This window comes from Benincasa hispida, chromosome 5, assembly GCF_009727055.1.
Source record: "Benincasa hispida cultivar B227 chromosome 5, ASM972705v1, whole genome shotgun sequence".
Classification (NCBI taxonomy): Eukaryota; Viridiplantae; Streptophyta; class Magnoliopsida; order Cucurbitales; family Cucurbitaceae; genus Benincasa; species Benincasa hispida.
Genome location: NC_052353.1, coordinates 50,012,425 through 50,037,729, shown reverse-complemented (window position 1 = coordinate 50,037,729; position 25,305 = coordinate 50,012,425). Strand labels below are relative to the sequence as shown.

The 25,305-nt window shown below is 32.8% G+C and overlaps 1 protein-coding gene across 2 annotated transcripts; it reads left to right on the top strand.

Annotated features, from left to right (window-relative positions):
- The first annotated feature begins 15,433 nt into the window (after positions 1 to 15,433).
- On the top strand, positions 15,434 to 18,452 carry LOC120078570. Of its 2 annotated transcripts, XM_039032847.1 has the most exons (5): positions 15,434 to 16,604; positions 16,697 to 16,750; positions 17,153 to 17,261; positions 17,422 to 17,513; positions 17,799 to 18,452. In XM_039032847.1, exons 2-5 carry the CDS (start codon positions 16,721 to 16,723, stop codon positions 17,898 to 17,900), a joined length of 333 nt encoding a protein of 110 aa, XP_038888775.1. In that variant the 5' UTR covers positions 15,434 to 16,604; positions 16,697 to 16,720; the 3' UTR covers positions 17,901 to 18,452. The 2 variants fall into 2 exon arrangements, 1 of the variants encoding a protein (XP_038888775.1); XR_005482042.1 differs by lacking the exon at positions 17,422 to 17,513.
- Positions 18,453 to 25,305: the final 6,853 nt, after the last annotated feature.

Genomic DNA, 25,305 nt, shown 5'->3' with positions numbered 1-25,305 from the left:
TCCCTGACTCCTTGTTCGTGTACATTCAGATTGTGTAGTATCAGACGAGAGACTCGCCGGGGTGCTGGTAGATCGGTGGAGTTCTTCCGCTGCTGTGGGTTCATATATTCGNGAGAGACTCGCCGGGGTGCTGGTAGATCGGTGGAGTTCTTCCGCTGCTGTGGGTTCATATATTCGAAGATCGACTTCCTCTGGTAATGAACCCCTTCTCCATGCTTTATTGTATACTGAGCATGCTGTTGTTGAGTTTTATTATGCATAACTGTTAATTTAGAATGTATATCGTTTATATTTCGGTCACTGTAAAAATCAGAGTGATCTAAAACCGCACATGGAATTCTCGTTTTGAGATCCTTCAATGCAAACTCATTGCATAGGACGCCTCCACACCTCATGTCATAACATGTGGGAATTAGGATGACATCGTATGTAGCACTTTATAAATCTTTGTAACAACTATAGAGTAGTCCGCATCGAATGGTGTTACCAGAATAAGGTACCTAAACTCATTCATATACCATAGATCATTTTGACTATTTACTCGAACCTGATCCACTCTTATGTCTCCACATAAAGTTCAAGTACTCATACAATAGTCATGGGTCTTAGTTTATTAGATTTAGACTTTCATACAATTTATGAGATCAATAACACGTATATTGATAATAGAAAATGTTTATCATTTTACAAACTGTGAGTTTTTAGGATATAAAACCCAACATAGCACTGGCTCAATAAGACTCCCATTTCAGGGGTAAGACTGGATAGATAGCTGGGGACATAGGGTACAAGATGGAGTTCACGCCTACCCGATTTAGGGATAGGAGAAAGGTTGTTCTCTCAAGTACTGAATCCAGGTCTTGAACAAGGGGCCCAACCCTCACACTAGGCTGAGAGAGTTTGGTTTAGTGTTTGGATCACAAACCAGTTGTTCATTAGAGGATCAGTATGGACTTAAGGAATAAGACGTAATCTCAGGGGTAAAACAGATATTTGACCCAGTCGTTATTAAGAACAACCTGTGAAGGGTCAACTTGCTGATTATGATTAAATCATGTGGACATAATATATCTACAGTAAGGGGAGTGCAACTATAGGCTTTAGTGGAGTGATCCATTAGTTAATGAATGAAGATTAATTTAGTCTAATGAGTTTAACCAATTAATCTTGGATCGTTGAAGCTCATGATCTGTAGGTCCGCAAGGTCCCCCTACTAGCTCATAACGGACTAGTTCTAGAATAGTGTGATAAGTTAATTTGAAACGTTCAAATTAGAATTAAGGGAATTAGTAATTATGTGAGATATAATTATATGTTTAATTTTAGTATTAAACGGAAGAGGAGAATTTATATATTTAAATATGATTTAAATATATAAAGATGAATATGTGTTAAAATTAATTTAATATTTGATATTAAATTAATCAAGTTTTATCTAATAATTAATTTTTTTTTCATTTTTTAAAATCAAAATAGATTTTATAAAATCAAAATTTGATTTTTAGATAAAATTGTAAAAATAAATCAAACAAAACACATAAAATGGAAAAAGAGGTTTTTCCATTATCCATCACCAAGTAGCTCACTCAAATGCCATTATGTTGGCCTTGTCTTCTTCAAGCATGAGATGCAACTCATGCAACTCTTTTCTTTGCATGTTGATTTGCAATATAATGAAGATATTAGAGTGAAAATCGGGCATGCAATCTATAGAGATTTTGAGAGAAAAACTAGTTTGAAGAAAGAGTTCTTCAACTGTTTTTCTGCAGTGAGCATTTCTCCTTCTACATTTGATTCAAGCTTGTTTTGAATCCCACAACTCAATCTAGTACACCAAGAGAATAGTGTGGAAGATCTTGAGGTGGTCTACAACAAGATTTGGAGAAGATAGCAGCTGGTGAAGGAGCTTTGAAGAAGTTTTACAAGAGATATGTCTTGAAACTCATTTTTTTTTCTACAAAAGCATGCTTTATATTTTGCCAAAATTATTGAATTTGAGTACTTAGATGATCCTTGTGCTTCCGCTGTTGTTGATACATTTATACAATTAGTATCAGAGCATCAAGTAAGCATTCAATTCGGTTTAGTTTTGGTTTGGTGGGTGTTTTATATTAGAAATATGAAACTGGTGCACTTATATGGTTTTCTGAGTTTTGGCTGTTTAATTCTCTTTAATTTCTCATTTAAATTTGTAATTGTCTCTTGCTTGATGAGATTTAATATGTTCCCAAGAGTCTGTAATTTATTTGGAGTCATTAGAGTTAAAATTAGACTATAAATCAAATAAACAAGCAAAGAGGCCGAGTTGCAGTTCCAGAAAATCAGCCTCTGTTCTTATCGTCACTGAGCTTCAGTATCTAAACGATCGTTTAGCTTCATGCATTAGACGATGTGAAGAAAAGCTAGACAATCGTATAGCAATGGGCGCTAGTTATTGTGATATTGGATGCTAGACGACCGTGTACCTACGGGAGCTAAACGATGCGTTCAATTTGCTATACGATATAATTAAGCGATCTTTTAGCTTTGGCGTGGGAACTAAACGATACGTTGAATTTACTTTACGATGGTACTATGTGATCATTTAGCGATGATGCACACTAAGCAATGTAATGAAGTGCTATGCGATAGCGCTGAGCGATTGTTTAGATGCGGAGTTAAGCGATCGTGTAGACGAAGTGCTAAGCGATGCGTTGAAGTTTCTATGCGATGGAACTAAACAAATTGCTTACCTACGATGCTGAACGACGCGATGATGTTCTATATGATGGAGCTAAGAGATCGTTTAATTATGACAGATACTAAACGATGACATGAAGCGCTAGACGATGGTGTTAAGTGATCATTTGGTTCTATACGATAGAACTAAGCGACACGATGATGAGCTATACGATAGCCCTGAACATCTCTTACTACGATTTTTTATCTTTGATCGAAAGCTAAACAATGCGTTGAGTTGCTAAGCGATAGCACTACGTGATCGTTTACTTCTATACGATAGCTAAGCGATGTGTCGAGTTGCTATATGATAGCACTATGCGATCGCATACCTTTTTGCGGCAGCTGGGCGATGCGTTGAATGCTATTCGATGGCATTAAACTATAGTTTGCCTTTTACACGCGCTCGGCTTACTGCGTTAGGCGATGGAGCTAAGCGATCGTGTAGTAAATTGTCTGTGCTAAACGATGGATCTACGCGATAGTGTGAGACACTAAGCGATCGTGTAGCTTCCTTCTGCATTAGACGATGACACTATGCGATAGAAGGAAAATAATATACAATTGTGTAGCTTTGCTAATTGATCAAGTATTTACTAAACGATCAAGAAAAATGCAAGATGATGGTCGTCATTGCTAAACGATGAGACTTAGCGAGATGTTGAACATGTGCAAGAGCTGCCAGTTCGACCGGTTCTCTTGTGGTCTGATCTAGTTCAGCTTTGAATGGTTCTTGGCTGGTCCGGTTCAGACGGTTCGGGTTCGGTTCAAGCTACTTGAGTTCGTTTTGGAGTGGTTCTGAAGCTGTTTTGTAATAATTAGGTTTTGTTTGCTTTTATTTTTTTCCAAACTAAAAATCATATCAGTCTGTGTTTAATTATTTATACATTTGATGTATGATACAATTAAATAAATCTTGTATGTGCATATAGTATGCCATTTAGATTTAAAATCTCACCATAGGAAGCATGTTACATGCATTGAAAGTATGTTATAATTGTTATAATATATAGTATGCATATTAGGGTTTCTTGTATTTAATATAAATGTTATATTAAATTTGAATGCCTCATGTATGTTTTGATAAATAGCATGTCTAAAGTTTTATAAATTGTTATAAAATTGGGTTAGACATTTAAAATCCATAAACAACAACTGCATGCTTACGTAGGTTGACCGCCTATTTTAATTGTTAAAACTTATAAAACCAAGGTTACAAACTCAACCAGTATATAATCCTGTATAAGGCTAGGGGTACTTAAGTTGATAGGTTACGAAACACCTCTTATCTGGGGATTATGGCCGAATAATTGAGCATTGGTAACCGGTTTTATGAGCATATGTGAGTAATGTGAGGTAATAAAATGGTTTATCACCTAGACATCGTAGGTTAAAATCCAATTATAAGAGTTATACTTGGATAAACCACATAGACTTAGGGTTATTTTATTAGCCAAAAAGAACCTAAGTATAAATCTACCCAAAATAGAACACTTCAGTGTCAGTTTAATAACTTTTATATGATAGAGTTATTAGAAAACTTCAGTGGGGGATTAAAAACATATATGATACGTTATTTTTAGCTCTCACGTCTCTAAGAGTTCACAATCTAGATTTAAGCGGTACTTCGTGTCACCCTGGAAGTGACCTGCATTTGAAAAATATTTTTTAGCTTAAATCTTGATTTCAGTGAATAAGAGGAAGTTGTTCAAACATAAGTCTATTATACGATATATAGATTTCAACTGCCACATCTCCACATAGTTTACATCGTGAGATTCATATGATGCTTTGTGTCACCCTGGAAGTGGCCTCCATTCGGAAAGTGTTTTGTGTGAGTCCATATCAAGGTAAACGGAGGAAGTAGTTCACAGTAAGTGGGTGAAGGATATGTGTTAATATATCCTACGATATCCTCCATTAGTCTGGACCGTGAGATTCCTATGTTGCGCCTGCTGGTTTGCTTTAGGCGGCCCTTTGCTAGTCGTTTAGCGACGGCTATCCCCTCGGAGGTTGTAAACATAGGATTCGGAACAACATAGGCTTCAGTAAAATGAATAGGGTCTTATAGTTCCATCTTAGATGTTTTCTTCTATTTCGAAAGCAAATTCATATCGTTCTATAGGAACTGAAAATGGCGGGTCACACTTACAAGAATTACTAAGTCATTAGTAAAGATCTTGACCAAAAACGGTAACTAAACGACTATAGGAGTAAGAGGTATTCTGGAGACAATAGGAATAAGAGTTATTCCGGAGATAGTATTTAGTCAAAATTGTTTGTTTTAGTGAAGGAGTATCTGACTGCCCCATGGTAGCACATATTCTGACTCACTAAAATATCGTTGCAAATAAATAATGGTTATGGGTACATTATTATTTTTTTTGCTAAAACTTGATTTTGGATTTAGTTACAATTTGCAGCTTAGAATTTGTTTGAATCAGCATGTCGAATTCTTCTGTAATACTTGCTTCTGATATACATAACAGTAAAATCAAATCAACAAACAAATTACTAGTGGTTGGTTACTCCAAAAGAGTTTTAATAGAGGATTGTCCTCTATCTCCCAACTCATCTAAAATTATGAATTATGTAGATGAGAATGTTGAATTCGAACAATAAGATAAATATGATTTACTTGTTATCGAAGCATGTTTAGTGGAAAATGATAAAAGCTGGATAATTGATTCAGGTGCCACTAATCATGTATGTACTATCTCATAGGAAACAAGTTCCTAGAGACAGTTGACAGAAGGTGAAACAATCTTTAAGGTAGGGACCGGGAAGATTGTTTCAACCAAAGCAGTGGAAGATATGAAGTTATTTATAGGAGATAAATACATTTATTTGAAAAATGCATATTATATTCCTTCTATAAAAAGGAATCTAATATTTGTCTCCTATTTTCTAGAACAAAATTATAAAGTTTATTTCGAAAATGGTGAAGTGTTCATCAATATAGGAAATAAACAGATTTGCTCTGCAAATTTAGAAAATAACTTGTACATATTAAAACCAACTGAGGTCAAAGCTGTTTTTGAATATAGAGATGTTTAAAANAATGTGAGGTAATAAAATGGTTTATCACCTAGACATCGTAGGTTAAAATCCAATTATAAGAGTTATACTTGGATAAACCACATAGACTTAGGGTTATTTTATTAGCCAAAAAGAACCTAAGTATAAATCTACCCAAAATAGAACACTTCAGTGTCAGTTTAATAACTTTTATATGATAGAGTTATTAGAAAACTTCAGTGGGGGATTAAAAACATATATGATACGTTATTTTTAGCTCTCACGTCTCTAAGAGTTCACAATCTAGATTTAAGCGGTACTTCGTGTCACCCTGGAAGTGACCTGCATTTGAAAAATATTTTTTAGCTTAAATCTTGATTTCAGTGAATAAGAGGAAGTTGTTCAAACATAAGTCTATTATACGATATATAGATTTCAACTGCCACATCTCCACATAGTTTACATCGTGAGATTCATATGATGCTTTGTGTCACCCTGGAAGTGGCCTCCATTCGGAAAGTGTTTTGTGTGAGTCCATATCAAGGTAAACGGAGGAAGTAGTTCACAGTAAGTGGGTGAAGGATATGTGTTAATATATCCTACGATATCCTCCATTAGTCTGGACCGTGAGATTCCTATGTTGCGCCTGCTGGTTTGCTTTAGGCGGCCCTTTGCTAGTCGTTTAGCGACGGCTATCCCCTCGGAGGTTGTAAACATAGGATTCGGAACAACATAGGCTTCAGTAAAATGAATAGGGTCTTATAGTTCCATCTTAGATGTTTTCTTCTATTTCGAAAGCAAATTCATATCGTTCTATAGGAACTGAAAATGGCGGGTCACACTTACAAGAATTACTAAGTCATTAGTAAAGATCTTGACCAAAAACGGTAACTAAACGACTATAGGAGTAAGAGGTATTCTGGAGACAATAGGAATAAGAGTTATTCCGGAGATAGTATTTAGTCAAAATTGTTTGTTTTAGTGAAGGAGTATCTGACTGCCCCATGGTAGCACATATTCTGACTCACTAAAATATCGTTGCAAATAAATAATGGTTATGGGTACATTATTATTTTTTTTGCTAAAACTTGATTTTGGATTTAGTTACAATTTGCAGCTTAGAATTTGTTTGAATCAGCATGTCGAATTCTTCTGTAATACTTGCTTCTGATATACATAACAGTAAAATCAAATCAACAAACAAATTACTAGTGGTTGGTTACTCCAAAAGAGTTTTAATAGAGGATTGTCCTCTATCTCCCAACTCATCTAAAATTATGAATTATGTAGATGAGAATGTTGAATTCGAACAATAAGATAAATATGATTTACTTGTTATCGAAGCATGTTTAGTGGAAAATGATAAAAGCTGGATAATTGATTCAGGTGCCACTAATCATGTATGTACTATCTCATAGGAAACAAGTTCCTAGAGACAGTTGACAGAAGGTGAAACAATCTTTAAGGTAGGGACCGGGAAGATTGTTTCAACCAAAGCAGTGGAAGATATGAAGTTATTTATAGGAGATAAATACATTTATTTGAAAAATGCATATTATATTCCTTCTATAAAAAGGAATCTAATATTTGTCTCCTATTTTCTAGAACAAAATTATAAAGTTTATTTCGAAAATGGTGAAGTGTTCATCAATATAGGAAATAAACAGATTTGCTCTGCAAATTTAGAAAATAACTTGTACATATTAAAACCAACTGAGGTCAAAGCTGTTTTTGAATATAGAGATGTTTAAAACTGCTGGGACTCATAAGAAAAGGAAGATTTCTCCAAATGCCTATCTTTGGCACTTGAGACTGGGTCACATAAATCTCAACAGGATTGAGAGATTGGTTAAGAACGGTCATCTAAACAAGTTGGAAGACAATTCATACCACCATGTGAGTCCTGTCTTGAGGGTAAAATGACAAAAAGATCATTTTTTGGAAAAGGTCTTAGAGCCAGAGAACCCCTAGAGTTGATTCACTCAGACCTTTGTGGGCCTTTAAATGTTAGAACAAGAGAAGGGTATGAATATTTCATCAGTTTTATAGTTGATTATTCCAGGTATGGGCATGTTTACCTAATGCACCAAAAGTCTGAAACTTTTGAAAAGTTTAAAGAGTATAAGGCCGAGGTTGAAAACCAATTAGGTAGAAAAGATTAAAACGCTTCAATCGAATCGAGATGGTGAGTATATGGACATAGAATTCCAGAACTATTTGATAGAACATGGAATTAAGTCTCAACTCACAGCCCCTGGCACACCTCAGCAAAACGGTGTGGCAGAGAGGAGAAACAAAACCTTGTTGGATATGGTTCGTTCCATGATGAGTTACGCTCAGTTACCAAATTTTTTACATGCAGTTGGGACTACGGTGTATATTTTTAACACATTTCCCTCGAAAAGCGTTTCTGAAATACCTTACGAGCTCTAGAGAGGACATGAAGGAAATTTATATCACTTCAGAATTTGGGGTTGTTCAGCACATGTATTGGTGCAAAATCCTAAAAAGTTGGAACACCGTTCAAAAGTATACCTATTTGTAGGCTACCCAAAAAGAAACTAAAGGTGGTCTCTTTTATGATCCTCAGGAAGATAAAGTGTTTGTATGAACAAATGCAACCTTCCTGGAAGAAGATTATATAAAGAACCATCAACCTCGCAGTAAGCTAGTAATAGAAGAAATATCCAGAGAAATGACAAATGTATCAACAAGAGTTGTTGATCGAGCAAGTCCTTCAACAAGAGTTTTTGATAGAGCAGGTCCATCAATAAGAGTTGTTGATGAAACTGATACTTTACATCCTTCTCAAGAGTTGAGAATGCCTTGTCATAGTGGGAGGGTTGTGCAATAGCTTGACCAGTACATGGATTTAACTGAAACTCAAGGCATCATACCAGATGATGGTTTAGAGGATCCATTGTCTTTTAATCAAGCAATGAACGATGTGGACAAAGACCAATGGATTAAAGCCATGGACTTTGAAATGGAATCTATGTATTTCAATTTTGTCTGGGATCTTGTAGATCAACTAGAAGGGGTAAAACCCAGGCTGTAAATGGATCTGCAAGAGAAAACGATACCAAGCTGGTAAGATACAAACCTACAAAGCTAGACTAGTGACAAAAGGGTTTACCCAAAGAGACAGGTTAGATTTTGAAGAAACCTTCTGTCCAGTTGCCATGATAAAGTCTATTAGAATACTCTTGTCCATAACCACATCTTATGATTATGAAATATGACAAATGAATGTCAAGACAACTTTTCTGAATGGCTATCTTGAAGAGAGTATCTATATGTCTCAACCAGAAGGGTTTATACAGTAGGGTCAAGAGCAAAAGGTTTGCAAGCTTAATCGATCCATTTATGGATTAAAACAAGCTTCTAGATCTTGGAATATGATATTTGACGCTGCGATCAAATCTTATGGCTTTGAACAAAATATTGACAAACCCTGTGTCTACAAGAAAATTGTCAACAAAATTGTCGCTTTTCTGGTGTTGTATGTTGATGATATTCTACTCATTAGGAATGAAGTAGAATATCTAGCTAACATTAAAAGATGGTTGGCTTCACAATTCCAAATGAAATATTTGGGAGAAGCACAGTATGTTCTTGGAATCCAAATAGTTCGAAATTGCAAGAACAGAACATTAGCTTTATCTCAAGCATCTTATATAGACAAGATTTTGTCTAGGTATAAAATGCAAAATTCCAAGAAAGGATCTTTACCTTTCAGGCATGGAATTCACCTATCTAAGGAACAGAGTCCTAAGAAACTTCAAGAAGTTGAGGAGATGAATCAAATTCCATATGCATCTGCAGTTGGAAGTTTGATGTATGCAATGCTGTGTACTCGTCCCAATATATGCTATGTCGTAGGAATTGTCAGCAGATTTCAGTCCAATCCTGGTCATGACCATTGGACTGCTATTAAAAACTTTCTCAATCTATGGAGAATGAGATATTAGATGCTCGTGTATGGTTTTAAGGATCTGATCCTTACTAGATACACTTATTCTGACTTTCAGACCGATATTGATTCGAGGAAATCAACTTCGGGGTCAGTATTTACTCTTAACGGAGGACCATCAAGCAGAGTTGTATTGCAGACTCCACAATGGAAGCTGAGTATGTAGCTGTAAGCGAATCAGTAAAAGAAACATAGCTGATCCATTTACGAAAGCCCTCTTGGCTAAAGTGTTCGAGGGTCACCTAGTAGGACTAGGTCTACGAGTTTTGCATCACTAGGGTAAATGGGAGAATTTATGGTTATTATGATGCCCTAGTTTATTGTATTCGTACATTTTATTCTCTCTTGTAAACTCAACATTGTATATATTTGTATATATTGATCCACTGGAGTTTTAGTCAAAGTGGGAGTATTGTTGGGTTTTATGTCCTAAAAACTTGCAGTTTGTAAAATAATAAACATTTTCTATTATCAATATAATTGTTATTGAACTCATAAATTGTATGAAAGTCTAAATCTAATAAACTAAGACCTATGACTATTGTATGAGTACTTGAACTTTATTTGGAGACGTAAGAGTGGATCGGGTTCGAATAAATAGTCAAAATGATCTATGGTATATGAATGAGGTTGGGTACCTTATACTGGTAACACCATTGGATACGGCCTACTTTGTAGTTGTTACAAAAAGTTGTAAAGTGCTATATACGATGTGATCCTAGTTCGTCCATGTTATGACATGAGGAGTGAGGGCGTCCTATGCAATGAGTTTGCATAAGATCAGGACCAAGAAATAAGTCACTCTTACTTTATAACGCTATTTACTGTTTAAGACTGATTATTTAACCTAGATGACCTAGGTAACTCGATCTTAATCCTAAGCTAACTATGAACTTCCGTTTATTCGGGATTGCCCTTAGATTTGCATAGTTGAGGGTTGGCTCAAAAGGACCGGCTCAATAAGACTCTCATTTCAGGAATAAGACTAGATAGATAGCTGAGGACATATGGTGCAAGACGGAGTTCACGCCTACCCGATTTAGGGATAGGAAAAAGGTTGTTCTCTCAAGTACTGAATCCAGGTCTTGAACAAGGGGCTCCACCCTCTCACTGGGCTAAGAGAGTTTGGTTTAGTGATTGGATCACAAACCAGTTGTTCATTAGAGGATTAGTAGGGACTTGAGGAATAAGACGTAATCTCGGGGGTAAAACAGATATTTGACCCAGCTATTATTACGAACAACCTGTGAAGTGTCGACTTGCTGATTATGGTTAAATCATGTGGACATAATATATCTACAGTGAGGGGAGTGCAACTATGAACTTTAGTGGAGTGACTCATTAGTTAACGAATGAAGATTAATTTGGTCTAATGAGTTTAGCCAATTAATCTCGGATCGTTGGAGCCCATGATCAGGTCTGCGAGATCCCTCTACTAACTCTAGAATAGCGTGATAAGTTAATTTGAAATGTTCAAATTAGAATTAAGAGAATTAGTAATTATATGAGATATAATATATGTTCAATTTTAGTATTAAACGGAATAGGAGAATTTATATATTTAAATATGATTTAAATATATAGAGATGGATATGTGTTAAAATTAATTTAATATTTGATATTAAATTAATTAAGTTTTATCTAATAATTAATTTATGAAATTAATTAATTTTTTTATTTTTTAAAATCAAAATAGATTTTATAAAATCAAATTTTGATTTTTTAGATAAAATTGAAAAATAAAACAGACAAAACACATAAAATGGAAAAAGAGGTTTTTCCATTATCCATCACCAAGTAGCTCACTCAAATACCATTATCTTGGCCTTGTCTTCTTTAAGCATGAGCTGCAACTCATGCAATTCTTTTCTTTGCATGTTGATTTGCAATATGATGAAGAGATTGGAGTGAAAATCGGGCATACAATCTATAGAGATTTTGAGAGAAAAACTGGTTTAAAAAAAGAGTTCTTCAGTTGTTTTTCTACAGTGAGCATTTCTGCTTCTGCCCTTGATTCAAGCTTGTTTTGAGTCCCACAACTCAATCTAGAGTACCAAGAGAATAGTGGGGAAGATCTTAAGGTGGTCTACAATAAGATTTAGAGAAGAATAGTGGTGAAGGAACTTTGAAGAAGTTCTACAAGAGGTATCTCTTGAAACTCATTTTTTTCTACAAAAACATGCTTTATATTTTGCCAAAATTAATGAATTTGAGTGCTTAGATGTTCATTGTGCTTTCGCTGCCGTTGATACATTCCTACATCTACAACTTCCTTCCACCTCTCAAATTTCAATTTATATTTATCTTTTTGCCCTAATAGAAGCTTTTGTTTGAAGTAACTTTGAAAAAAATGTTTTTCAGAACGTCATTTTCATTTAAACACTTTTGATTAAAAAAACTGTTTAAAATAAAAATACTCATGTATTTGGCAACTCTTTTCTCGAAAGTATTTTTATATACAACTTCGTTAAAGTGTTTTTATAATGTCAAATTACTATTAAGGATGATTATAAAATAATATAAATTAATAATTTTAAAAAAAAATGGTCATCGAAGTTAATGGATTGGTCACATACCAAAGGTGGCTGAAATTTACCGTCGATAGTGGTGGTCGAATGTGGTTGAAGTTGGCCGTTGGCATAAGAGAATGAGAAGGATTTTGCACCACTTCTCAATCTATTTGTAGACACAAAAAAGAGAGAAATTAACCTCATTCCATAAGTACAACACTTGAGAAAATGTGGATTTAATATTTCACACTTTCATGGAGTGAGTGCATTCTAGTTGCAACTAAGGTTCCGTCTGAATTTTTGTAGCTTTAAAAATAATTGTTCGCTACTATGTTTTTAGAAAAATCGATTATCATATGAAGTTTGGTAATCTTTTTTTAAAAAAAGTAATAACATTTGGTAAGTGATTTAATCTAGATTTAATATGACTTAACTATAATGATTAAATTAAACCTATTATAAAATATGTATAAGTATATATATAATATATGAACTTCATAAGTTAATTATTTATAATTTTTTAGTTTAAATTACAAGTTACATATTTAAATTTCTTTAAAATTATATGATTAACTGCTCTGTAAAATTGAATGTGAAAAGAATAGTATTTGATCAATTCAAGTATTTTAACATAAATTTATTTTTTTAAAATAAAACATTATATGATGTAAATTCATTTTTTAAAATAAAATATTATATGATGTAAATGGTAAGATATTTTATTTAATATAAATTATTTGTACAAGTTTAAGAAAACAGTTGTTATAAAAATGTTGCTAAATTTTATTGATAAAGAATCTATAAATGTGAAAGGGGAAAACAAAAGATATATAAAAGGATGAGGTAATAATTTAAAGTAATTAGATAGAGAGAATATCAGATTTTGAAAGCTAAAAGCTGGTAAGCGATTTTGAACGTAAGAAGAAATTGTAAAGTTATTTTTAAAAATATTAAAGAATGATCTATTTAGCAAAAAATCTAAAAACAATTAGATATTTTTCTAGACTTGCCTCTAAGATAGTGTTATTAAAGTCCTTTAATGTCAGTTGTCTTTAATGTCTGTAAGGCTTTAATAACACTATCTTTAATGTCGGTTGTCAACCGACATTAAAGTCCTTTAATGTCAGTTTAAAACCAACATTAAAGCCAGGAATTCTTGTAGTGACCTTCTTGAAGCAATTTTAAACGAAGTTTGAGTTAATATCACTTTGGCAAAATAGCTTCAATTCAAACGTTACATAGCAAGTACTGACGAATTTTTTTCCCATATTATTGGGAATGAAAATTTGAACCTACATATCCAACATAGATGTTATAATATTTTAATTAACTAGATGTTGGACCATACTCAAATTGAAATAGTTTTGAAGCGAGGAGAAAGAGGAAAAGGAAAAAAAATGAACTAGTCCAAATACCAACAAATTTTATATTTTCTTGTTCTTTCTCTAAAAAAAAACCTTTAAATGCGTGTTTGATTTCTCATTTTTCAAGAAATAAACTTATTTGATAACCGTTTTTGTTTCTCGTTTTTAAAATTTGAGAAACATTCCTAAAAAATTGACAAATTTTGAGAAACTGCAAAAAGTAGTTTCTCCTTATTTCGTTTTTGTCAAATTAAACTATTTCTTTTATTTAATATCATGTATCCTTGGCTTATTGGTAATTTTGCATGTCCGCAATTTCCTTCTACCTCTTGATTGTGTCTTCAAATTCTAAGATGGGCACTTTTATTTTGCTTTGTCTTTTATATTTATTTCCATCTTTCATATTTATTTATTAATTTTATATTTACAAAAATATCTGCTATTTTTATATTTTATTTAAATTTTAAAATTTAAAATTCTTCAATATTTAAATCTATATATTATTTTAATTTTCAATATGTATGTTAGCTTTTTTTATATTTAAAATTTCAATTTTCAAGGCACTTTTATTTATTAATATTTATTTCTATTTATTTCTATTATATTTATTTCCTTTATTAACTTCAATTTACAAAAAAATAATTTTGTTATATTTATATTTTATTTGAATTTGAAGTTTATTCTCCAATATTTGGATTTATAATATTACTTTAATTTAATATGTATACTATTTTCTTTAATATATATTTCAACTTTTGATTATTAAATTTTGCAATAAGCATGTTTATATATTATTCTATTTTAAATATTTTTTAGTATATCGAAAATTTTGTAGACTTTTACAATATATATAAACTTTACCGTCTAAAACATTCATGAGCTTAACTTTAATATTTTACAACCACGAAATTTACATAATAATATAATGAAGTTGAATTTGACATGACATCATTTAAGACAAATGACTCAAGTTAGAGATGACAGTGTCAATCAAATTTGGGTAACATATGAAGAATAGGATACATGTTTTCATTGGGACTTACTTGTATTAGATGACATAAAATTTTGGTAATATCTTTTTTGAAGTTTGATGTATGACATATATTCTTTTCTTATATTATATTGTTAAAAAAAAAAAAATAAGAGGAAAAAAACAGAAGCAACACAAAAAAAAAAAAAAAAAAAAGTTATCAAACAAGTTTTTGTTTCGGTTTTTTTAAAGAAACAGGAAATAGAAATATTTATCAAACATATTCCTTTTTCTTATTCTAGAAAAAGAAGAAACAAGAAATAGAAAATAGAAAATAAGAAACTGAAAACAAGAAATGCGAACGTTATCAAACCACTCCTAATAACTTTTTCAAATTCTTATTATGAGATTTGGTAAGGGTAGCTTTCAATTATTCTATCAAATTAAATGATCTATTTGTCCGCCAAGTTTGACTTAACAAGTCAATAATGACACAAAATTTCTAAAGAAAAAAGGACCAAATTCCACTTCAACCTCTCTTTTTCCATAAACTTTGGCGCCACATGGAAAAAAAGGGAAAAAACACATCACTCTCTCTATTCCAACATATCAATTATAAATTATAATGTTCATTCCTACCGTGAAACAGTTGTCCTAAGGATTTAGAAATCTATTTTGTGTAGTTGTATTTTGTTTCTTGTACACCTAATATGTTTTGTATTAGCCTTATGTGATTGGTCAAAAATAGTAGATTGTGTGAGTCAAAAATTCGAGAACACGTGTAAACCTAAAACTATATATATATATATTTAAAAGACTTCTATACAATTGGCATCTTTTTTAAATACATGCTTTTGAAACTTTGGGTAAAATGATTTTTTTAGGTTAAATTATACAAAATGTCCTTAAATTTTATACTTTGTGTCAAAAATATCTTTGAATTTTCAAAAGTTTAAGAAATACCATTAAACTTTAAAAAAGAGTTCAAAAATACTCTTACCGTTATAGTTTTGGATAGAAACCGTTAGTGTTTTGTTCAAAAAATACCCTTATTGTTTATATATGAACAAAAACCATTAGTAACTCATTGCATAAATACCTATAAGCTTTCAAAAGTTGCATTAGTACATTTTTACTTAAAAAATAAATAAGTAAATAAAAGTTAAAAATGCTCTTACTGTTGATCTACCCTACCGTTAGACTAGTTGAGTGTGTGTTAATAACCAAATACGTTCTTTTGTGTTTGACTATTTATAGTTTTGGTAAGTTTATGGGGGAGATTATTTTTATTTTGGATCATGTCGGATTTTATGCTTTAACTTGAAGTTATGGTTTATATTTTGTTGTGACAAAACTAGTGTAAAAATTAGACAAATGAGAGCAAAATAAGAGTATCTATATGTATATGTAAAGAAACACTACAAGAATTTTGGGCTTTAATGTCGGTTGAAAAAAGTGAAATCAGATGTATAATGTCGGTTTTGTTTTTTTTTTTTTTAATGGATCTTTAATGTCGGTTTTAAACCGACATTGTAGGGGTACCTTTAATGTTGGTTTTAAACCGACATTAAAGACCCGCTTCACTTTTTCTCTAACTTTCCATTCCCCACCCCCCCCCTCCCCCATTTTTTTTTCATTTCCCTCTTCACTCTCCCTCTATTTTCTTTTTCCTCTCATTCTCACACTTCCTTCTTCAGACCTTTCCTTTCTTACTCCTCTCTTTAAAACCATTGCCATTCGTCCGTCGATCGTGGGTGAAGAGTCTTTCGTGGTGTAGATCTAGCCTTCGTGCAGGTCTGTTCGTCGTGCAACCCACGTCGCCGCACTCAATCACTCGAATCTACTGGTCGTTTCGTCGGATCTGCTGCTTATTTCGTCGTCGTTCGCGTGTCTTTGCCGGATCTGTTGTTCGTTTCGTCGTCGTTCGCGTGTCTTTGTCGGATCTGCTGCTTGTTCTGTCGTTGTTCGCGTGTCTCCACCAGATCTGTTACTCATTTTGTTGGATATGCGTGTCTCCGTTGAAGCGCCATAGCCACGCTTGTAATGAAGAGGTGAGTAAACATATTGCAATGAATTATTTCTCTCAAGGCTATTGGCCTCTTTCTTGCAGTTAATAAGACCAAATACGTTTTTCTGACCTCAGTCTGGCCATACTCTTGAAGATGCAATGATGCCTAGAGAAATGTTTCTATTGCAAGTAAGTAATACTTAAGAAGGTTGCTCATCTTATTGACTAGCTTTTTGAAGCTTATGCTTTTAATTGATAATCTCTGGCTAGGTTGGTAACTTCGCACATGACTAAAGCCAACTTTACTTAAAATTTGAATAAAACTATAAAAATGGACAATAAGATATTAGGTCATTTGTTCTTCAAGAATGAGTTTTCATCCAACATCTCTGTATCTTTCAACCACTTTCTCTCAAGTCCGTGGTGACCATCTTACAACCACCTCATTTTATTTTATTTATTTATTTTAAATTATATCATTCTCTAAATCATTGGGGATGGGTACAAGCTCTGTTACTGTGTTGTAGGATGAATATTGTGTTTGAAATTACACTAGTTTTATGTCCTTATCGTTGTTTTCTGTTCTGTTAGCTTTGTAGTGGAATGGATGAAAACGCTATTGGCACTTGTGCTGAACTAATCTTTTCTCCAACTGATGCCTCCGTCATCGTTTGCGTGTCTCTGCCGCACGCACCGCCAGGTTCGTTCTTGGCCAAATATCCCCGTAATTTTCACTACTCTACTTCTCAGTTTTTAAATTTGATCGAAAATGAATCCCTCAGAAAGAAAAAAGTTAATAAATACCTTTTAACTTTTGAAAATAGAGCTTTAAAAAATGAGATAAAAATTTTTTGTGACAGTTGCAAGCCAACAAATTGGGACTTCCACCAAGCCTTCGACACTCACACCATTAACGGCAAACCAGGCCCTCTCTTCCCCTACTCTGATAAACGTATTTCCATTTTTCCCCTTTAAACTTTTTAGTATTACATGCAATATTCAAACTCCCCTTCCTAATTCGACTTAAACATTAATTTGATGGGTCGTAAAGAAGTTTTTAAATGAATAAATATATAAGAGCTCCTTCGTTTTTTATGATAATGAGACAAAATATAGTAGAGCTCCAAAAAAACAATTGTTTTACATATATGAAAAGTTGCATTTTAATGGTGTATCTAGTAGGCCTATGAATTTTTCTACCCTATACTTTTAATGGTGTTGTTTGTGTGTTTTTTAGGTGTTTGGAAGGGGTGGGGAGAAGATGGCTTTCTTGCAACAACAAGGGATTCACGTAAAAATTGTTCCTGATAAGTGCCTTTTTGAATACTTGCAGTTTTAGGCACAGTTTCTAAGTGTCTTCAAGTGACTCTAATGATATGGCAATTCCTGTTTGAGAAGTTATAGTGTGTTTATTTCTCTTTGGACCATATTGGATTAGAATGTAACACCCGTTTATGACTCATGGGTACTATTTATTTGTAGTTTAGATTTGATTCAAGGTGCTTGAGTTTGTGGGTGGCACTATGGTAGTTTGTGGGTTATTCATGCACTATGATAGTTTTTGTGACAACATTTGAGATTTGAAGTACAGTGTGAGCTAAATTTTCTTATTGATGTATGTGTTCTTGAATATTCATTTTTTGGGAATTCTGATAGTTTTGTTGAGAACAAGTGGTTGTGAAATATTTTTGGGAGTGTTTCTTTGAACAGGTTGAAGGTAAATTTTTGGTTTTATTGTGGTAGCATCGTTATGCTGCCGAAAATTTTTCATCGTCTTCGTATCTCATATCTAGGTAGCCAAGCTTCTCTTCTTCAAGATCTTGAAAAGAAGATTCTCTCGTTTATTCAACTATTGAGTTTTCTTGTTTTGCAGGTGCAACAAAGGAGTAAAGATTTGGTATCGTAACCTCTTTATGCTTTTTCTTGGGGAACTCTAGATCCAACACATTCACTACAAGAATTTTCCCTTGAATATACCATTTATGCACATTCCCAATAAACACGGTTAGTTGAATATGAATTCTGATCATATTTTCACTTTCAATCCTTTGTCTTAAACCTTTTTTGTTTGTGATTCTTTGAACAACAGTGGTCAGACAAAGGTGCCTTTAACCAGACACTGTTGAAGCTGAGGGGTTATTTAAGAAGAATTATGAAGGGATCCATGCTTACCAAGTGAAGAGGTGCAGTAAACTCATAATTTTTGTAAAATCATATTGTTTGTATTACTTGTAATTTGTGTTTTCAAGGCCTGAATTATTGTACAGCCTTTTAAATTATAATTTTATAGCAGAATTTGCGGATTAAATGTAATAGATTTACAATCCATATATGAATAATATGTCAGAGCCACAACATTCGATGATGATGTGTGATATTATACTTTTTGATCGAAAAAATGGATTCGGCAACAGAATTTAAGAAAGAGCTTTAATGTTGGTTACAACTGACATTAAAGCCCGAAATTCTTCTGGTGAAAGATAATATCTATATATTTGTTATAAACTTGGTTCTTTTTGAACTCCAGAAAACTTCAAACAAATTGGAGTAGTTAAATTTTTTTTTCTATGGTTGGGAGTGATTTTAAATACTTAAAATCATTTTTTAACATATTCATAATTGACATAACAAATTTTTAGTTACTCAAAAATATAGATTATTTAATTTTGCACATTTAAATGCAATTTTCATATTATCAATATTGGTTTTGTATGATTAAAAATATGTTTTAGCGTTATTTTAAAAAAGCAAATGTGAGTTTAACTATTTCCAAATCACTCCCAAACATGCCCTAAGAGTATCAATGCAAATTTTAAAAGTTCGAAGATATAAGAAACGATTATTAACGGTTTGTGTTCATACACTGATAGTAAGCGTATCTTTTTTAACTTTTTGAAAATTCAAGGGCATTTTTGAAATCAAACACTAACAGTTTTCATCCAAAACTAATAACAATGATACTTTTGAACCATTTTTGAAAGGGTATTTTTTAAATCATTACTACAAAACTAGACTTTAATGTCAATTTAAAATTGACATTATAAGGGGACAATATCAATCGAAAACCAACATTCTGAAGGGAATCAGATTCCTACTGAAGCGTGTGATCGCTTTGCATTTTTTTAAAAATCAATTTTATAAAACAGAAAAACAATGAACTAGTTCACACAAAGTAGGATAGAAAATGAATAAACCTAAGCATGCTCCTAATGAAGAAGAAGAGAAGAAAGGGAAGAAGAAAACTCACCCTTGAAGATTCCCCTTTCTTCACAATTTCCTTTCCTTTGCACATGAATAAATTCGAACCTCAACGAACAAAGACACCATCTTAAGAAGTTCCCCATTATGCTCTAGGATTCCAAGAAGCTAGATGTGTGGGCTCTCATATCTTGGAAGAGGGAATGGAGGTGGGGGTAATGTTCTTGAGAGAATAGAGAGAAAATGAGAGTGGAGGCTAGGTTTTCTTTTTCAAAATAAACCCCTTGCCCTAAGTGGGTCACAATGATATATTTATAAGGAGAGGGTAACCTCTCTCCATGTTTTTTCGAGTTTTCATCATTTGTTAATTGATTAATTAATTAATCAATTGACATATAAATTAAATAACTATGTATTAAATGATATTTAATATAAAGTTAATTAATTAACATAAATTTCACATATTTATACTAACCTCCATTCTCCATCATCTGTTAATTAATCAATTAACCATCAATTAATCAATTAACATATAAATTAGATGACTATATAAAATCATATTTAATATAGGGTTAATTAATTAACATATAAATATCACATATTTATATCCATACATTTATTACGAATCAAATTCATGTAAATCTAATATTTGAATCTCATTCAAATACATCTCTCTAGTACTGTAATTCTATATGAATCCAATTCATATAAATCTAATATTCAAATTTTATTCAAATACATCACTTATATAGTTTGGATTAATATCTATAAGTAATCATATTCTATAATGTATCAGAATACACTACATATTAATCAATTTAATATAAAACTCCTTTAAGTAATTTCAACCATTCAAATCATTCCTCATTACTATCCTTAGCGAGCTAATAGGGTGATCTTATGGATTTGCAGATTAGAACCTCTAATGATATGAGATTAATTAATTAAACTTTTTAATTAAATTAATCAATATTCATTAATTACCAGTCACTCCACTAAAGACCAATAGTTGCACTCTTCGCATTATAGATATATTTAAGTTTTCATGGATATAACCAATCAGGAAACGATCTTTCAAAAATTGCTCATAATTATAGTTGGGTCAAAATACTGTTTACCCCTATAGTTACATCTAACTCCTTAAGTATCATTGGTTCCTCTGATGAACAAACAATTTATAGTAAAACTATAAACTAATACCTCTCGGGTTAGTGAAAGGTTGAGGTCTCATTGTTCAAGACCCGAAATCAGCTGTTAAGGGAGCAATTTATCTACTTTCTCTATGATCGGGAAAGAGTGAATTTCTTCTTGTGTAGGTGTCTTCCCAGCTCCCTACTTGGAAATATTCCCAAAATTGTAGGTTTTTTGAGTCGGTTAACTTGACCACTCTCACTCATACAAATCAAAGGATTTTCCTCATAGATAGGAGTTTACAATTCACTCAAGATTTAGGTCAAGTCACTTATGGCCATCCTAGGGAAATGTTGGTTTCTTGAAGTAACGGTGTTATTAAGAGAAACCAATTATTCTGTAGTCTGGTCTTGCATAAACTCTTTATACAGGATACCCCCACTCACATGTCTCCATATGAATAATATGGCTCATATTGTCTCTAATTTACAACTCACATAACAATTACAAAGTGGGTCGTATCTATAGTGTTACTAGGATAAAACACCCAACCTTATCCATTGTATACATTGGATCTTGGTTTATTGAATTGAATTAATGCAATCTGAATGTCAAATAAAACACCTCTTATTTTATTCAATAAATAATTTTCTTTTAAACTACAAACTATAAGATATACGAGATTTAGAACACTAAATCCAATACATTGAAGATTGTGTTATAAAATGTCTTTAATGTTGGTTTTCAACCGACATTATAGTTGACTTAAATTTCAGTGTCAATTATCTTCAATGTCGATTGAAAATCGACATTGTACACCATCTTCAATGTCAGTTGAAAACCAACATTGTACACCATCTTTTATGTCGGTTTACTACCAATTTTTTCAATAATTGTACGATATTTTTTTAATGCCTCATTTTTTAGAATGTACAATCCATTTTTTAATGTCGGTCAAAAAGTTAAAAACAACACTAAATGTTTTGCTTTGTGTCAGGAAATGTCTGTCATTGTATTTTATTAAAAAAAATATTTGTTGTAATGTGTGTCTATTATATATTATATGCATGTTTAATGTTCTTCGTGGCAAGGCAACAATATTTCTCTTCCACCTATAAATGCACAAAATCTAAACCTAAAATATAACCACAGACACAACAATACACCCTACCACAAAACTAAATATAAAATTACCTAAAATACAATAACACACTTCCATAGAACCACAATAAAGAACACTTCTATAGTATAGAAAATAATTTGTTCATCTACAAACAACAATTAGTGCTTCCAATCCATTTTATAAGTACTTATCAAATATCAATAAACACACTAATCAACACTTGTACATCGATAACACACTTCCATAGAACAGTAATTAAAATTATCATATTCAACACTCATATGGAATCACCCGCCCCTTCAAAACTACAATAAAAAATACCAAATACTGCTATAATATTAATAATCATTTCTCCCTTCACAAACATCAATTAGTACTTCCATGAGTATTTACACCAAAAAGATCATGGTAAGGTAATAATTCTTCTATCCACAAACAATGATTGGTACTTCAGATTCATTCTAAACTTGCATATTTTACTCAAAACTCGTCAAGATTAATTCTAAACTAGCATTTACATTCTATTAAGACAATAATAATAATAATAAGTGTAGCTTTACACAAATCAGCGAACAAAACTTGCCCATTGTGTTCAAATTACGTCAATATCTTCTTAGGTATATTCATTTTTTGTATTCAACTACAAAAAGAAAAAAAAAACTCAACATAAGTTTACATCATTTATTAAATTTACCTAGAATATAAAAATAAAAAATTTACGTACGAGACTAGTAATTGGAGTACTAGGATTATACACTATTTCGTGTATATACTTTTACACATAGTACCCACACCCTACATAATCTAATTGATGGGAGCACTACATGTAAAGAAATTGAAAACAATTATTCTCGTGTTTGAATGAAAATAATTTGTTAAAATATGAATGCAATTTTACCTTTATGGGTTTCCATTTTGGAGCAAACCGATGGTGTTGGAGATCGTGCTTAGCTTGCCATGTTTTTAATCCATTAAATAGTTTGAAAACATTAGAATAACATAAATACTTGAATTAAGAGCTAAGAAAGTTCAATTACACTTACATATTTATAACTCCATGCAATTCTTCTTGAACCTTGCTTCAAATAGAGTTCAAAGCATAAACAAAATTTTCTCGAAGATTGATTACAATTTAATATCCAACGATAACTATAATAAGCAAAAATTTGGAAATATTAATATGCATATTGTAAGATAGAATCGTTGATCGGGTATTGCCAACAACTTATGATGTTGATGATGTATGCGCTTTGCGATAATGATAATATGCGATACTACGTTCTAAATGATGTATGCGGTGATGCTTAGATGCTTTCGTAGTATGCGTTCGTGTAGTGTGTGCATGTCATAAGTTTTCTTATGCTGGAACCAAATATAATTCCAACGCAAGTTTCTCAGAGTGATCTGAGGTCGAACACGAGGATTGTGGTGATTAATGTGATAATGATGTGATATATGCGACCGGAAAACAAAAAGAATAATGAATTGGATTTAAAAAGTAAAATGCGATAATGAAATAAAACGCGATGATAAAATAAATTGTGATGTTAAATAAATTGCGGTGATAAGTAAATTGCAGTTATAAAATAAGATGCGGTAATAAAGTAGACTGCGGTAACAAATAAAGGAATAAACAATTAAATATACAAATTGAGGACTGGCTGTGAAGATGCAAGTATCTGATGAATGCAGTGGCAAGTATCTGGAAATACTTCTCGCTTTAATTAACGCATTCTTCCAACCTTCTTTCGAAAGGTGAAATAACATCTTCACTTCTACTCTCACAAGTAAAGATGTCGTCGAGCATGCGTTAGCTAAACTTAGCTGATTTCTTCAACAAGGATTAACTCACTCGCTTAATCCTCCCCCTCTCCTCCCTCCCTCCCCCCTTACCTTGGGGAATTAGTTACACATGGTGAAGGAATGGATGATGAATGTATGGTGAAGAACAAAGAAATGATGATGAATACGATAATGATATTAAAATCTAAAGATAATTGTTTGTTACAGATAATGAATGAAACATTAGAGATGAACATAATAGATGAATAGAAAGTTAGAAAAAAATACGAAAAGCGTATCAATGTCTTGACACGGATCCCGATCGGAGACGTTTTTCTTGCTGGCGTGTGGGAGGAATGTAGTGGAGCACATCCTTCTTAGGCTTGTTTTCCAGGTAGAAGTGATCTTTGCACAGAGCTTCTTCTTCGGGAATGGGAATGAATTTCTTGCTCCAGAGACTTACCTTTCGATCTTGTCTCATTTTTCTCCCCGGATTCTCTCTAAGTTGTCTCTTCAGACCACCCTCATTTCTTTGAATTTGATGAAGCTATTTATAGACCTTGGCACCTTCTGCATTAGTGGTCTCGCTCTGAAAAGCTGATTTTTCCTGCCATGGCTTGGTGGAAACGTCCGCTCTACTCCACATTTAATTTATCAGAATCGTACAACAGAAAATCTGTATAATTTCAGAAGTCCTTGTAAATGCATCGCTGTTTTCATCTACAATCGATCGCCGCATGCGGTGCACTGTGTTGATCGTTTGCGTCCATGATCGATCATCGTATACACTGCAATTGCGTTGTTCTTTTTCCTTCTCGATTGACCGTCGCATGCAGTGCGAATGCATTGTTCATTTTTGTCCTCGAGCGATTGTTGCATGCGGTGACCTGTTTCCTGCAAAACATAGACTTGGAGATTCCATTTTGCCATCGCAATGGGGTTAGCGGGTGTGCTTACGACACTTTACAACTTTTGCATTTCTAAGCCAATTTCTATACGGTTGACACAACTTTTTCCTTCTTGTTGCCACATAATCTAAATATAAAACGGTATATAAAACGGTGTGTCTACAAGTTATCACACCCTCAAATTTAGATATATGCTTGTCCTCAAGCATATCCTCGACTAAGGTAATTCAACTCAAATCCTATCCTAACTTTGGGTCGATCGGCTACTCCGAATGCTCCACCTTTACATAATTTCTCAAAACTACAAATTCCATCTATCCTTTGAACATTTATTCTCAAAGTTCTCTTCTTGTTTTGAAAAGAATGTTTTACCTATTCTTGTGAAAACAACGAAGTACGTCTTTTATGTAGTGGTCTAGTTTGCATCTTCCTATAGAGAGCATTGATCATTGTTACACACTTCGTTTTGGCTTGCTCCCACAGGTGTCATGCGAGCATCCAACTTCGGTTGTGTACCCAAGTTCAACTTCAACTCTTGATCCTTTGCCAAGTTTTAACTTTTGCTAGTCAGTGGAGTTGTCTCTTTTATTCTTTTTTTTTTT